Raw genomic sequence first — 15,152 nt, 5'->3', positions numbered from 1 at the left:
CAGGATAGAACCAGAGAACATTCCCTTCCTCACAGAACGTTCTACAGGACAGAATGAGAGAACACTCCCCTCCCTTCAGAACGTTCCACAGGACAGGACTAGAGAACATTCCCCTCCTCACAGAACGTTCCACACGACAGAACGTGAGAATATTCCCCTCCTCTCAGAACGTTCTACAGGAAAAGGCAGGACTAGAAAACATTCCCCCCTTCAGATAACTTACCACAGGGCAGAACCAGAGAACATTCCCATTCTCAGAGAACACTCCACAGGACAGAACCAGAGAACATTCCCCTGCTCACAAAACGTTCAACAGGACAGAATCTGAGAACATTCCCCTCCACACAGAAGGTACACAGGACAGAACCTAAGAACATACCCCTCCTCTCAGAACGTTCTACAGGACAGGACAGTAATACAGAACATTCCTCCCCTCAGAGAACTTACCACAGGACAGAACCAGAGAATATGCCCCTCCTCAGAGAACATTCCACAGGACTGAACCAGAGAACATCCCCCTCCTCACAGAACGTTCCACAGGACAGGACTAGAAAACGTTCAACTCCTTACAGTCCATTCCACAGGACAGGAGTAGAGTATACTCCCCTACTCACAGATGTTCCACAGGACAGAACAGGACTAGAAAATATTCGTCTCTCACAGAACTTCCCATAGGAAAGGACAGCACTAGAGAACATTCCCCTCCTCATACAATGTTCCACACACAGCACTAGAGGATATTCCCCTCCTCTAAGAACGTTCTACAGAACAGAAAAGGACTAGAGAACATTCCCCTCTTCACAGAACGTTCCACAGGACAGGACAGCAATAGAGAACATTCCCCTCCTCCTAGAAAGGACTAGAGAACATTCCCCTCCTCACAGAATGTTTCACAGGACAGAACCAGAGAATATTCCACTCATCACACAACATTACTTAGGACAGGACTAGTTAACATTCCTCTCTTCACCCAAATTTCTACAGGAAAGGACAGGACAGGAGTAGAGAACATTCCCTTCCTTGCAGAACGTTCCACAGTACATTACCTGAGGACATTCACCTCCTCTAAGAACGTTCCACAGGACAGACCCTTAGAACATTCCCCTCCTCTCACAACGTTCGATAGGACATGATGGCTATAGAACATTCCCCTCCTCACAGAACGTTCACAGGACAGGACTAGAGGACATTCCCCTCCTCACAGAACGTTCCACAGGACGGAACCTGAGAATATTCCCATCCTCACAGAACGTTCACAGGACAGGAGTAGAAAACATTCCCCACCTCACAGAACGTTCCACAAGACAGGACTAGAGGACATTCCCCTCCTTACAGTGTATTCTACAGGACACCACTAGAGAATATTCCCCTACTCACAGATGTTCCACAGGACAGGACAGGAGTAGAGAAATTCGTCTCTCACAGAACGTTCCGTACGAGAGGACAGGACTAGAGAACTCTCCCCTCCTCAAAGAATGTTCCACACAGAGCACTAGAGGATATTTCCCACCTCTCAAAACGTTCTACAGGACAGGAAAGGTCTAGAGAACATTCCCCTCCCCCGAGAACATTCTACAGGACAGGACAGGAATGGAGAATATTCCCCTCCTCATAGAATGTTCCACACACAGGACTAGAGAACATTCCCCTCTTCACAGAATGCTCCACAGCACAGAACCTGAGAACATTCCCCTCCTCTCACAAAGTTCTAGAGGACAGGACAGGACAGGACTAGAAGACATTCCTCTCCTCACAGAACGTTCCACAGGACTGAACCTGAGAATATCCACCTCCTGTCAGAACGTTCTACAGGACAGGATAGGACAGTACTTGAGAACATTCTCCTCCTCTCAGAACATTCCACAGGACAGAACCTGAGAACATTCCCCTCCTCACAGAATGCTCCACAGGATAGAATTAGAAGATATTCAACTCCTTACAGTCCATTTCACAGGACAGGAGTAGAGTACATTCCCCTACTCAAGGATGATCCACAGGACAGGACAGAACTAGAGAACATTTGTCTCTCATGGAACTTTGCATAGGAAAGGACAGGACGAGATAACATTCCCTTCCTCATACAATGTTCCATACACAGCACTAGAGGACATTCACCTCCTCTAAGAACGTTCTACAGGACAGGAAAGGACTAGAAAACATTCCCCTCCTCACAGAACTTTCCACAGAACAGGACAGCAATAGAGAACATTCCCCTCCTCGGAGAATGTTCCACACAAAGGACAAGAGGACATTCCCCTCCTCAGAGAACGTTTCACAGGACAGAACCAGAGAACATTCCCCTCCTCTCAGAACGTTCTACAGGACAGAACCTGAGAACATTCCCCTCCTCTCAGAACGTTCTACAGGACAGGACAGGACTAGAGAACATTCCTCTCCTCACAGAACTTTCCGCAGGATAGAAGCAGAGAACATTCCCCTCCTCACAGAACATTCCACAGGATAGAACCACAGAACATTCACTTCCTCACAAAACGTTCCACAGGACAGGACCAGTGGACATTCCCCTCCTCACCGAACGTTCCACAGGACAGAACCAGAGAACATTCCCCTCTTCTCAGAACGTTCTGCAGGATAGGACTAGAGAACATTCCCCTCCTAACACATTGTTCCACATGACAGAACCTGAGAAAATTCCCCTGCTCTCAGAACATTCTACAGGACAGGACAGGTCTAGAGAACATTCCCCTCCTCAGAGAACTTATCACAGGAAAAAACCAGAGCATATTCCCCTGTCACAAAACGTTCCACAAGACAGAACCAGAGAACACTCCCCTCCTCACAGAACGTTCCACAGGCAGGACTAGAGGACATTCCCCTCCCTACAGTCCATTCTACACGACAGGAGTAGGGTACATTCCCCTACTCACAGATGTTCTAAAGGACAAGACAGGACTAGAGAACATTCCCCTCCTCATACAATGTTCCACACACAGCACAAGAGGACATTCCCCACCTCTCAGAAGGTTCTACAGGACAGGAAAGGACTAGAGAACATTCCCCTCCTCACAGAACATTCCACAGGACAGAACCTAAGAACATTCCCGTCCTCACAGCACGTTCCACAGGACAGAAGCAGATAACATACCCCTCGTCTCAGAACGTTCTACAGGAGGGAACAGGACATGACTAGAGAACATTCCCCTCCTCACAGAACTTTCGACAGGACAGGACAGGACAGGACTAGAGAACACTCCCCTCCTCACAGAACGTTCCACAGGACATATAATGAGAACATTCCCCTCCTCACAGATCGCTCCACAGGACAGAACCTGAAACAAGTCCCCTCCTCTCAGATAGTTCTACTGGACAGGACAGGGCTAGAGAACATTCCTCTCCTCACAGAACATTCCACAGTACAGGACCTGAGAACATTCCCCTCCTCACAGAACGTTCCACAGGACAGAACCAGTGAACATTCCCCTCCTCACAGGACATTACACAGGACAAGAGTAGAGAATATTCCCCTCCTCAAAGAACGTTCCACAGGACAGAAAATGAGAACATTACCCTCCTCACAGATCGTTCCACAGGACAGAACCTGAGACAAGTCCCCTCCTCTCAGATAGTTCTACTGGACAGGACAGGACTAGAGAACATTCCACAGGACAGAACCTGAGAACATTCCCCTCCTCACAGAACGTTTCACAGCACAGAACCTGAGAACATTCCCCTCCGCACAGAGAGTTCCACAGGACAGAACCTGAGACAATTCCCTTCCTCTCAGATAGTTCTACTGGACAGGACAGGACTAGAGAACATTACACAGGACAGGACTAGAGAACATTCCCCTCCTCACAGAACGTTCCATAGGACAGAACCTGAGAACATTCCTCTCCTCACCGAACGTTCTACAGGACAGGACAGGACTAGAGAACATTCCCTCTTTACAGAACGTTCCACAGGACAGAATCAGAGAACAATAACCTCCTCACAGAACATTCTACAGGATAGGACCACAGAACACTCCCCTCGCCTCAGAACGTTCTACAGGACACGACTAGAGAACATTCCCCTCCTCACAGAACATTCCACAGGACAGGACTAGAGAACATTCCCCTCCTCACAGAATGTTCACAGGACAGGACTAGAGAACATTCCCTCTTTACAGAACGTTCTACAGGACAGAATCAGAGAACAATCCCTCCTCACAGAACCTTCACAGGACAGGACTAGAGGACATTCCCCTCCTCACAGAACGTTCCACAGCACGGAACCTGAGAACATTCCCCTCCTCTCACAAAGTTTTAGAGGACAGGACAGGACTAGAGAACATTCCTCTCCTCACAGAACGTTCCGCAGGATAGAAGCAGAGAACATTCCCCTCCTCACAGAACATTCCACAGCACAGAACCAGGGAACATTCCCTTCCTGACAAAACGTTCCACAGGACAGGACCAGTGGTCATTCCCCTCCTCACCGACCGTTCCACAGGACAGAACCAGAGAACATTCCCCTCCTCTCAGAGTTCTGCAGGATAGGACTAGAGAACATTCCCCTCCTAACAGATTGTTCCACACGACAGAACTTGAGAACATTCCCCTGCTCTCAGAACGTTCTACAGGACAGGACAGGTCTAGAGAACATTCCCTCCTCAGAGAACTTATCACAGGAAAAACCCAGAGCATATTCCCCTGTCACAAAACATTCCACAGGACAGAACTAGAGATCATTCGCCTCCTAACAGATCATTCCACAGGACAGGACTAGAGAACATTCCCCTCCTCACAGAACGTTCCACAGGATGGAACCTGAGAATATCCACCTCTTCTCAGAACGTTCTACAGGACAGGATAGGACAGGACTAGAGAACATTCCCTTCCTCAGAGAACATTCCACAGGACAGTACTTGAGAACATTTCCCTCCTCCCAGAACTTTCCACAGGACAGAACCAGAGAACATTCCCCTCCTCACAGAACGCTCCACAGGATAGAATTAGAAGATATTCAACTCCTTACAGTCCATTTCACAGGACAGGAGTAGAGTACATTCCCCTACTCAAGGATGATCCACAGGACAGGACAGAACTAGAGAACATTGGTCTCTCACGGAACTTTGCATAGGAAAGGACAGGACTAGAGAACATTCCCTTCCTCATACAATGTTCCATACACAGCATTAGAGGACATTCTTCTCCTCAGAGAACGTTCCACAGGACAGAACCAGAGAACATTCCCCTCCTCAGAGAACGTTCCACAGGACAGAACCTGAGCACATTCCCCTCATCTCAGAACGTTCTACAGGACAGGACAGGACTAGAGAACATTCCCCTCCTCACCAAACGTTCCACAGGACAGAATGTGAGAACACTCCCCTCCTCACAGAACGTTCCACAGGATAGAACCTGAGAACTTTCCCCTCGTCTCAGAACATTCTACAGGAGAGGACTAGAGAACATTCCCCTCCTCACAGCTGATTCTACTGTCCAGTGCGGTTCCAGACGTTTGTCTATGTCTGTCACATGTTACTAGTCCGTCTTTCTATTTATAGCCTCTTCACTTTTTCTTTTTTGGTTCTTTTGATGAATGGATGTTTTCGAATTTAATCAATCTTTTCTTTTTTTATTGAGGTCCTTTTGTGTCTTTAGGAATTTCTTCCTATTTCTAGGTCATGAGGATATTCTTATAAATGCTTTAGATTTCTGCCTTTCACATTTAGGCTTTAATTTACTTGGAGCTGATTTTCATGCATAGGGAGTTATGGGTCTAATTTTATTTTTTTCCCTGTCGATTGCCAGTTGTCTTAGCACTGTAGCACAAAATCTCTCCTTCCTCCCTTGCTGTGTGTGTCACCATCACAGTTTCATATTTGTTTCCTATGACCTTTCCTCTTTTCAATCAGTTTCAACGCTCTTTCAATGTCCATTACTCAACCATAACTTCTAGTGCTCACATTGTCAGTGCCCACCACCCCTCCCCACCATGTCTAATGGTTAATTTTGAATCCTTATCTTTTGTGAATTCTCAGTAGCACAGCTGACCATTCCGATTTTGAAGTATTTTCTCCCATAGCCTTCTGGAACGGTACCCTCTCCTGTTTTTCTTCCTTTGTTGGCTGTAACTCCTTCCTGACCTTTAAATGTAAGGGAACATCAAGACATAGTCCTAACCCCTGATCTCCTCCTGATTATCCTTGGTCATCTCATCTATTTGCAAGGTTTCCAATTCCAACTACATGCCAAGGATTCTTGCCCTGTCAGGGACTGATTCAGTGATTAGCAGGCCTAATCCAAATCGGAGAGGTTTGATGGTGCTTCCAGAAACTTTTTTCCTTGTTCTTAAGAGCAAGGAATGGAAAGTAAGGTCACATTCCCACTGGTCATGAATGTCTGGCCCTCGTTGCTGTTGGTAGCGCTCTGCACAGGAGACCCACCTGACCTTTAGACTTTGTCATGTGAACCAATAAGATTCGTTATTTTTAAAGCCACTTGGAGTCCTATTTCTGTCCCGCGTGGCAGAAAGCACTGAAATGAAGACAACTCCCGAATTAGCAGGTCGAGGCCCGATGTCTCCTGAGCCCCAGGCGTCTGTCCCTCTCTAAAGGCCAGTCTGACGTCTTCACTTGGTTCTCTCATAATCACCTCAAACTTAAGAGGCCCCAAAGTGAACTCTTTCTCTCTTCCCCAAACCTCCTCTTCCTCTAGTGTTTTCATCACGGTAAGTGGCAACACCAGCTATGAAATTGCTCTTGCCAGAAACATTGGGGTCATCCACTATTCCTTTCTTCTTTTCTCCCATCCAACCCAGGACAAAGTCCAGCCAAAGCCAGCTCTGAAATACTCACTGGATTTGTCCCCTTCTCTCCTTGCCCATTGTAGCCACTCTGGCCCACGCTGCCCGCCTCTCTCCCCTGCACGACTGCAATGACCGTAACTGCCCACCACCCTGCCCCTCACTCTGTGTTCCTTACAGCTGCCAGTGATTTCTTTTTAAATCAGTAATTCTTTCACCCCAGTGTGAGCTGGGGATCTGGGCACTTACTGAATGCCTCTGCTTCCAGGTTGGTCAGGAGCGGTCTTATCTGAGGCTCGGCCAGGCAGGATCTGCACCCAAGCTCACCCGTGTGGCCTTTGGCAGAATTAGGTCCTCACTGGCTCTGGGTTGGAGGCTGCTCTCAGTTCACCGCCCCGGAGGCCACTCGGCAGGGCAGCTGGCTTCCACCACTCAGCTGTGCCCCGCAGTGCCTGGCAGCCTGGGTTCAGTAATCGATGCCTCGTTATCCTGACGCTGAAGTGAATTCCAGTTGTAAACATGTGTCTGTATGCCTTCCTGTTGACAGCAATATTAAGGTGGAAACCGGGCTGCATCCTTTCCCTGTTCTACAGCCTTCAGTGGCTTCCATCCCAAACTCCTGACGGTGCCTGACGCCGTGCCTGTTACCCAAGCTCATGTCACGCTGTGGCGTTCCTTACCTGCCCCCCTGGACTTCCCTGAGTGTGCCCGGTTCTCTCCTGACTCTGCCTGGATAACTCTCACCTACCCTCCAGGCCTCGGCTTAATTACTACTTCTTCGGATCCCTGGGTTTCTTCTTCCACCGCAGCCAGTACAGCACACGCTACAGATTGAAATCATATATGTATATATTTATGGCATCATTTGATCAATATCTGCCTCCCTCTCTAAAGTCAAGCCAGGGACTGTAATAGTTTTGCTTACCACTGTATTTCCACCCACTAACATGATATCTGATTGTAACAGACACTCACATATTAACATAAAAAATTTTTTTTTGAATTTCAGTCAATCATAGGAGAGTAAGTGTCCTTCAACGCGTGAAATTGACAGGGAACATTTGCATTCCTTAAGCTCCACAGTGAAGATTTTCTGTTCCCCACAAAGCAGTTTGAGTCACTTGGCTACTATGCAGGTGGCAATAATATGAATTTTTGGTGTGGGCCGGGCATAGATACAATGGACACTTCTCTAAAACATGCAACTGAAAGACAAGTTGAAGTACAGACTAATCTTTTAATCCATGTACTTAATACCAATCTGGGTGATAGCAAAATCAGAAGCCTACATATGCAACAGATTAAAAAAAAAAAATACAACCAAGACATTTTAAATACAGGAATAAAGCAAATGAAAAACTAGGAATCATGGATACCCTTAGAAGCTGGATCTTGAACATAAAAGCTTTAAATTGTTTCCTGTTTCATGTCTTTCATTACTTTCCTTTATCCTAATTTTCCCTCTTTTGGCTAGTCTATATTGCTAAATTACAGTCAGATTTTCTGAGCCTGTCAGTCTAAGAAATTTCAGCTGTTCCCCCCTGCCCCCCACCTTAAACACATTGCAGAGATTTATCATTGTGCTTCAAAATAAGTGAATATTCTGAGGTTTCTTTTAACTATATATTAAGTTTTTTCTTACTAGCAGTTCCTGATCCTGCTGGTTTCTACTGATTTATCTGGCAAAGGGAAGCATGAGTCTTGTAACTACTGCCAGGAACACTGTTAACTACAGACCTCAGGTCACTCTTTACCTGGTTCTGTGGGAATGAAGGGAGACAACAGCATGGATGAAACATGGACCCTGAGCCAGACTGCCCACTTCAAACTCTGGCTTCATCAGTTACTAGCTGTACTTGATGACGCTTGGCAAGTGACTTAATCCATCAGTGCCTCAGATTCCTCGTCTGTAAAATGGGGATGAAAAACAGCACTTAACTCACAGCGTTGTTATGGAGATAAGTTACTTTTCATAAAACTCTTGGAGCAGTTTCTGGTAGAGAGTAAGCACTATATGTGTATATATATATATATATATATATATATATATATATATATACACTTGTTAAATAACTTATTTATACTCATATTTCCTTTTTGGAGAGTTTTTTTAAAAAGTTCTTCTATCTTCAGGACTATACCCTCTAGCTATAGAACTTGAGGATTTGGAATATAGATCGTCTACATAACACACTCGAGACATGTTGACTATTCCATGCTGGGTACAGATAGATAATACAGCTTTTCTGGGTATTTTAGGTATTTCACCTACAAAATGGTAATATCTCTAGTCCTGTCTGCCTCACAGGATTGCTCTGAAGATAAAATAAAGCAGTACAAGAAAGCGACCTGAAGAGTGTGACCATGTTCTCATGCACCGTTGTGGACATAAGGACACATACACACCCTTATAATATTTCTAAGATTTTGGGGAAGTATTGTGAGGTAATTTAACTATATCCCATATTAAGATTAGTTCACAAAAAGGCCAAATATGCAGACCATTGAGAGCTTGAACTGAAATCACTAAGTGTATATGTGATTGGTAGTGTGATGGCCGACCAAACTAATGCATTTTTGTGTTTAATCAGAGAAATTCTGCATTAAAACACACACATGAAACATAAAATCGGTGGTACTTGCACTTCTGAGAATGATTCAGCCCAATTTAGGGATTTCATTGTTTCTAGCAATATACCACACAATCTAACTTCAGAGTTCACTTATTACAGATAAGAACACGCCTGAATTCTAGGCTCTACCAGCAGACCACGTGAAAGGTGATGCTGGGTAAGCTGCCAAATATTCTTTCTTACAATATCTCAAATATATGGATTTTTATAAGAAACATTTCCTGTTAATTAGGATCTTACGCTCAAGTAAAAAAATTTTTTTGGCCTAGAATTCTCGTCTTCCCATTTAATTTCGTGATACATCTTGGTGTCCTTGCCAGAAAATTATGTTTTAAAGTACATTTAAAAAATTCTTGCATCATTTAAATCTTTGAATGAGTCCTTTACCTGGAATGGTTCAATAAATGGTCAGAGTTAATTAAATGACACCGTCCTTATGCCCCTTAGAGATTTTACAATGGGGTCTTTAAAGAAAACTGAAGTAGGATCTCACCAAAAAACTCTAGAGAGAAAAATCTATGTTGTCTCTGGCGAGCAACTGGCAAGTTTGGATGTATAAAAAGTATTGTATGCTACCAATAATCCACGTGAATGCCAAGAGGAATGATTTGAAACAAGCTGGACAGAATACAAGAGACGGGAGAGCAGCTCCCCGGGGAGTCCGGGCTATGTAACTGGCTGCCACCCTGCAGAAAGCTGAGCTGTGTCCCCAGAACAGCCCACACCCCCGCCTGTCCTCAGTTTAAAAGAGATGCCAACGCTTTTTGTTTTTTGAAACTAAATACATTTTAATAGAAAACAAAATACAAAATAACTCTTTTCAGAAAACAGAAATATTTAATCCTTTTTCCACAAATTAGAAGTTGCTTTATCCTCAGAGCGTAGTTTTCGACGTGTGTGTTCGTACTTAAAGATTTGTTTCACAGACTGTTCATTAAACTGCTATTGCAAAGCAGGAGGTGGGAGGGACGATCTCAGGGGGAAAAGACGCTGGAAAAGCCACACCTCGGAATCATTTGGAAATTCAACATTTTCTAATTCTATCTTTTGACTTCTCACTTCCAATTATTTTCATTTCTTTACCACAATCTGTCCTTTCAGTGGAGAGAATTGTTAATAGAAGTGCAGCCACGAAAAGAATCTATCCCACCATCACTGCAAGAGCCCAAGACTTTCTCAATCAAAGCCACCCACCCACTTCTAGAAACATGTCAGCCGGAGTGATCAATCTGTCACCCAGAAATTTTCCCTTTCTCCCAATACACTGTACGACCAGATTCTCTGAATTCCCTGAACCTCAAAATTCCAAGTATCACAGCCAGTGCCAGGAGTAAAACCTGAAAGATGAGAGCAGAGAAGGCCCCCTCTGCCAGTGCTAGGTTTCCTCTTCTCATTAATAATAATAATTATAATTATAATAACAATAATAAAAAATCCTGGTTCTCTGTAATCACGAAAAAGGAAAGACATTTGCCAGGATGACCCTGCCCCCTTTCCTAGTTCCCGCCCCCGAATTCTACCCAGATAGAGTCCCTTCCACCCAGTGACCCTAGAGCACTGCTCCCGGGGAGGGCGCCCAGCAAACCTCCTCTGGCCAAGTGCAGCCCCGGCGAGGTGAGGGCACCATGGTTCCAGAGACAGGAAGGGGCCGGCACGAGGACACAGCGGGATCTCCGTGATTCTTGATCTCACGTTCGTTCCCCATCACTGCCCTTCCTTCCCCGTCCTTCCACACTTGGGGGCTGAGCGAAGGGTGGCGGGCTCGGGATGTCCGCGGGACGAGGGGGCACGAGGGGGGATGCGGGGGGACGCGGGGAGTCCTTCACAGTCAGTCAGTGATTCCATCCGTCTGTCCTAAGACCTGCCGTCTGGAGCCCTTCGCACGCCCCAGTCCGTTACATCAGAGATAAAAATCAATGTTCCTGATTTTCTTGCGTGATTCCGGTCACCAGCAGGAGGTTGCAGGCCATGAACTGCACGCTCAGCACGTTGCTCGTCTGGCCGGTGTAGACGCCCACGAGCTCGCTGGACGAGCCGTCGGCGGACACGCTGCAGTGCGCGCTCCTGATGTCCCAGACGCGCACCGAGTTGTCCATGGAGGCCGACGCGAGCAGGCTGCTGTCCGGGCTGAAGGTGAGGCTGGTGACGCTGTCCGTGTGGCCCCGAAGCTCTTTGTAGAGCGTCCCGGACGCCAAGTCCCACAGCTTCAGCCGCTGGTCCTCGCCCGCCGACGCCAAGTACTTACCATTGGGGGAAAAGGCCAGAGAGAGCACAGGGCCGCGGTGGCCCGTGAAGAGCCTCACCGAGTTCCCCTGCTGGGTGCTCCACAGCCGGACCGTCTTGTCGGTCGAGCCCGTGGCTAAGTAGTTGGAATTGGGGTGGAACTTGACGCAGTCCACATCCGCCAGGTGCCCGGCGTAGATGCGCAGCGGGTGCGTCCGATCAAACGACCACAGCCTGGCCGTGCGGTCGTGGGACCCGCTGGCGAAGTACAGGCTGTGCGGGCTGATGTCCAGGTCCCACACGGGGTAGGCGTGGCCCCGGTACAGCACGGTGTTGGTGAAGCTGCCGAGGTCCCAGTACCTGATGGACATGTCCTCAGAGCAGGAGAGCAGCCCTGAGCTGTCCGCAAGGAACCTGGTGCTGTACACTGGCCCGCAGTGTCCCCGCAGGACCCTCATCTCCGTGCCTGCGTTATCGTCCTCGTCGTCCTGCGGGGACACACGCATGCGCACACACACACACACACACACACACACACAAGAAAAGAGTGTTTAGTGGTCCGTCACGGAAAACAAACGTCTAGAAACAAACAGACCTGCTTGGGAAACAGCACCTACTCAGTAAATGACCCTGCTCTTTAGGGTGTCTCCAGGAGAAGAACTCTTTAATTGCGTAACCGAATAAAATGTCTCCTACAACTTACAAACTGCCTTCCTTAAATTCACCTCGCAGCTAAGACTACAGCAAGGCTGTTAGTGCAGAGTGATGACTGTGGACCTTACTCTTAGGTTGAGGAGAACCGATTTCCAGAGCCGATCACTCGAAAAGATGTACTTTTGAACTTATGTTCTTAGGTGCTTTTATTCTACTGGCATGTCTTCGCCTGTCAGTCTCAGCTGCTTTGTAGGCCACGCTGCTCCCTGTCTCTAGTCCATTTAGAAAAATCCCCACGTGCCTGTTACTGCCACGCCTGGGGCCAGTGATGGAGGCAGGCGTGGTTTCACTTCGAGATTTTTCTACAGAACCGCTGTGGGAGTTCAGCCAAAAATAAAACCTGGACATACCACAGAAATAACAGTAGGCCAGGAAGGTGCAGCCATCAGTAAATTATGCTCACGCCCTGTGACCAGGCATGAATGGCTGGTGTCCAAAAGGAAAGAACAGTTTTGAAACCGTGACTTTCTGGAGGGTCTCAAATATTTTCCCAAAGTAACAAACGAGGCGTGGATTCAGAATTGCTCTAAATAAAGCCAAGTGACTCATGTGAGTCTTGGAAATGAATCCCTACGTGTGGCAGAAAGACGACTCATGGTGTGGGGGGAGAGCCCCTCTCCTCATCCTCTTCCCCACAAGCACACTGTGTTCAAAGCCACTCTCCGTTCATTCTCTCGTGGACAAGCTCCTTATAACTGCAGCCGTCCTCACCCTGGAATTCATAAAGTCAAGTGACCTCACTGGAAGAGCAGGGGGTAGGATGAAGCTTCTTGGACCAGCTTGCCTCGTGAGCCTTTGGACAGAAAAAGGGCATCCTTTTAATCTGAAAACTATTAAATTCAAAATAGAATGAGTGCCTCCAATGTTTACATATTGGAGAAAAGTTAAGAGAAAATAAACACTTATGTCCATGAATACTCAAAATGGCTCTTCCAGATACTCAACATTACAAGCACAGGAGCGTTTGAGAGCTTAAGGTTCTACTGAGCGTTACCAAGAATATTAGTAATTTTCCTTTCCGAAGAAATTACAACAACACTTTAAAGTTACAAGAATGACTCACTGCTCTGCACCGGAGAGTTTGTGTAAGAGCTGCGGGGGCAAGAAACGACCCTGGGTGAGTTACACAGAGGGCCTCTGAAAGCTAGCGGCCGACCGGGGCGCACATGACTGTCTCTGAGGCTTAAGAGGTCTTCGCTTGGAGCAGGCAGTTATGGAAGTGGGTCTCCCCTCTGTGTGCTCACAGGCAGAGAGGAGGACACACCGGAGTCAAGCTGGACTTCCCAGGGGCCCGACGATGGTCCTGAGCCTGTGGAAAAGTGCCTGGTTGACTCTGCAAACCAAGAAATGGGGAAGCCAGAATGGGCCTGCTGGCTATCCCTATCAGCTCCCTGCCAGGACCACAGCTTAAAATAGTCCGGCCGCATTTTTTTCTGTGGCTCAACCCATCCCCATGAGGGCCTCGGCACAGTCGAGCTGAAGCCCTGAACAGGCAGTGGGTCACACGTGCCTGGCCTCACGGAGCCTCCCATGCTGACAGGACAGCACCCCAAATGCCCTGCCCCTGTCTGAACCCTCACAGTACATTCCACCCCAGATGCATCCCAAATAGGAATTTCTAATTTGTAAAGTACTTTCATGTAATAATAAACTATATTATGTACATGATAAGACATGCTTAAACTAGAAATTTTCAAAGAATAAGAAAAATAACAGATCTTCAAATACTATAGTCTGCTGACCCTGCTTTAGGCCATGGAGTCCCTCCGTCTGCTTCTGGACTAGGACGTTCCAGGTGGCCCAGCTCACAGTGTGGTCATTCCTAGATCAGGGTACTTTGGGGTCTGAAAGTCAGCCCTGGGCTGTTCTCCAATTAGCTACCGATGGAGCTGAAAGAAATTAAATATGGCTGGGCTTGGGAGTGGGTAAGACTTGGAAGCAAGTGAGACACTGCTACCTGTGTGAGAGATGACAGCAGCCTCATCTAGGAGAGAAAAGGTGGCTGCTGGCTAGTGTGAATGGACGTGTGCTGTACGTGTAAACACACAACGGATTTCTAAGGCTTAGGACATAAAGGGAGAATGTAACACACTTCATTAATATTTAAAAACTACTGCTTACGTGTAGAAATGACAATATTTTGGCCATACTGGATTGAAAATACATTACTGAAATTAATTTTGACTACTTCTTTTTACTTTTGTAATGTGACTACTAGGACAATTTAAGTTACATATATGGCTCACATTATATTCCTACTGGCCGGGTCTAAATGACAGTTTTACACGCAAATTACAGAACTGAGTATTACTGACAACACAGACTTTATTTTTCAAACCTAAAGATGACCAGATCGGGGGCAGAAATGACCAGACGTTAAATGAACTGAACACAGGTGCTGCACTGCTGGGCTGAGGGCGGGGCGGCTGGTGGTGATGAGGGTGGTCCTGTCCTGTCCACGTAACTGGAAAGAAGGGCAAGTCCTCCACTGGGGACCTGTGGTTTTGCCATGCTGTGCAAATATTAAAAACACACAGCTGCCAATCGACAAGCTACCTCCGTCCAGTGTGCAGCGAAGTGGGGGAGGGAGGGCAGGCCCGCTGCCCATTCCAAGGCTGCCGGTCCCGGGTGATGGGAGCGGCACTGTGGGCCCAGCGAACACGTTTCCGAGGCTAATCTAGGTTCTCTTCACGTGGAGACGACAGAAGCGGGAGGGCAGGGCTGTAAATGCAGTCGTATTGGGGATAATTTTATGCTTACACAGGAGCTTTTGGTTACTGTTTTTGATTTTTTTAAAAAAATGAGATATAATTCACATGTTACAAAATTTAG

General features: G+C 46.9%; 1 protein-coding gene across 8 annotated transcripts in view; it reads right to left on the bottom strand.

Moving 5' to 3' along the window:
* Window positions 1-10,198: 10,198 nt before the first annotated feature.
* The window catches only part of TAF5L (TATA-box binding protein associated factor 5 like), a gene marked incomplete at its 5' end in the record, with an annotated part of 26,735 nt that continues 21,781 nt past the window's right edge, over window positions 10,199-15,152 (bottom strand). For 4 of the 8 annotated variants that reach the window (XM_082407069.1, XM_082407067.1, XM_082407068.1 and 1 more), the window contains one exon: window positions 10,199-12,094. In XM_082407069.1, coding sequence (XP_082263195.1) covers window positions 11,297-12,094 — 798 coding nt within the window. In that variant the 3' untranslated portion in view covers window positions 10,199-11,296. The other 4 variants (XM_082407071.1, XR_014248921.1, XM_082407070.1 and 1 more) reach the window with 4 other exon arrangements.

This window comes from Balaenoptera borealis (genome assembly GCF_965194805.1).
Source record: "Balaenoptera borealis genome assembly, chromosome: 10".
NCBI lineage: Eukaryota > Metazoa > Chordata > Mammalia > Artiodactyla > Balaenopteridae > Balaenoptera > Balaenoptera borealis.
The sequence above is the reverse complement of the archived record's forward strand: the minus strand, read 5'-3'. Positions and strand labels throughout refer to the sequence as shown.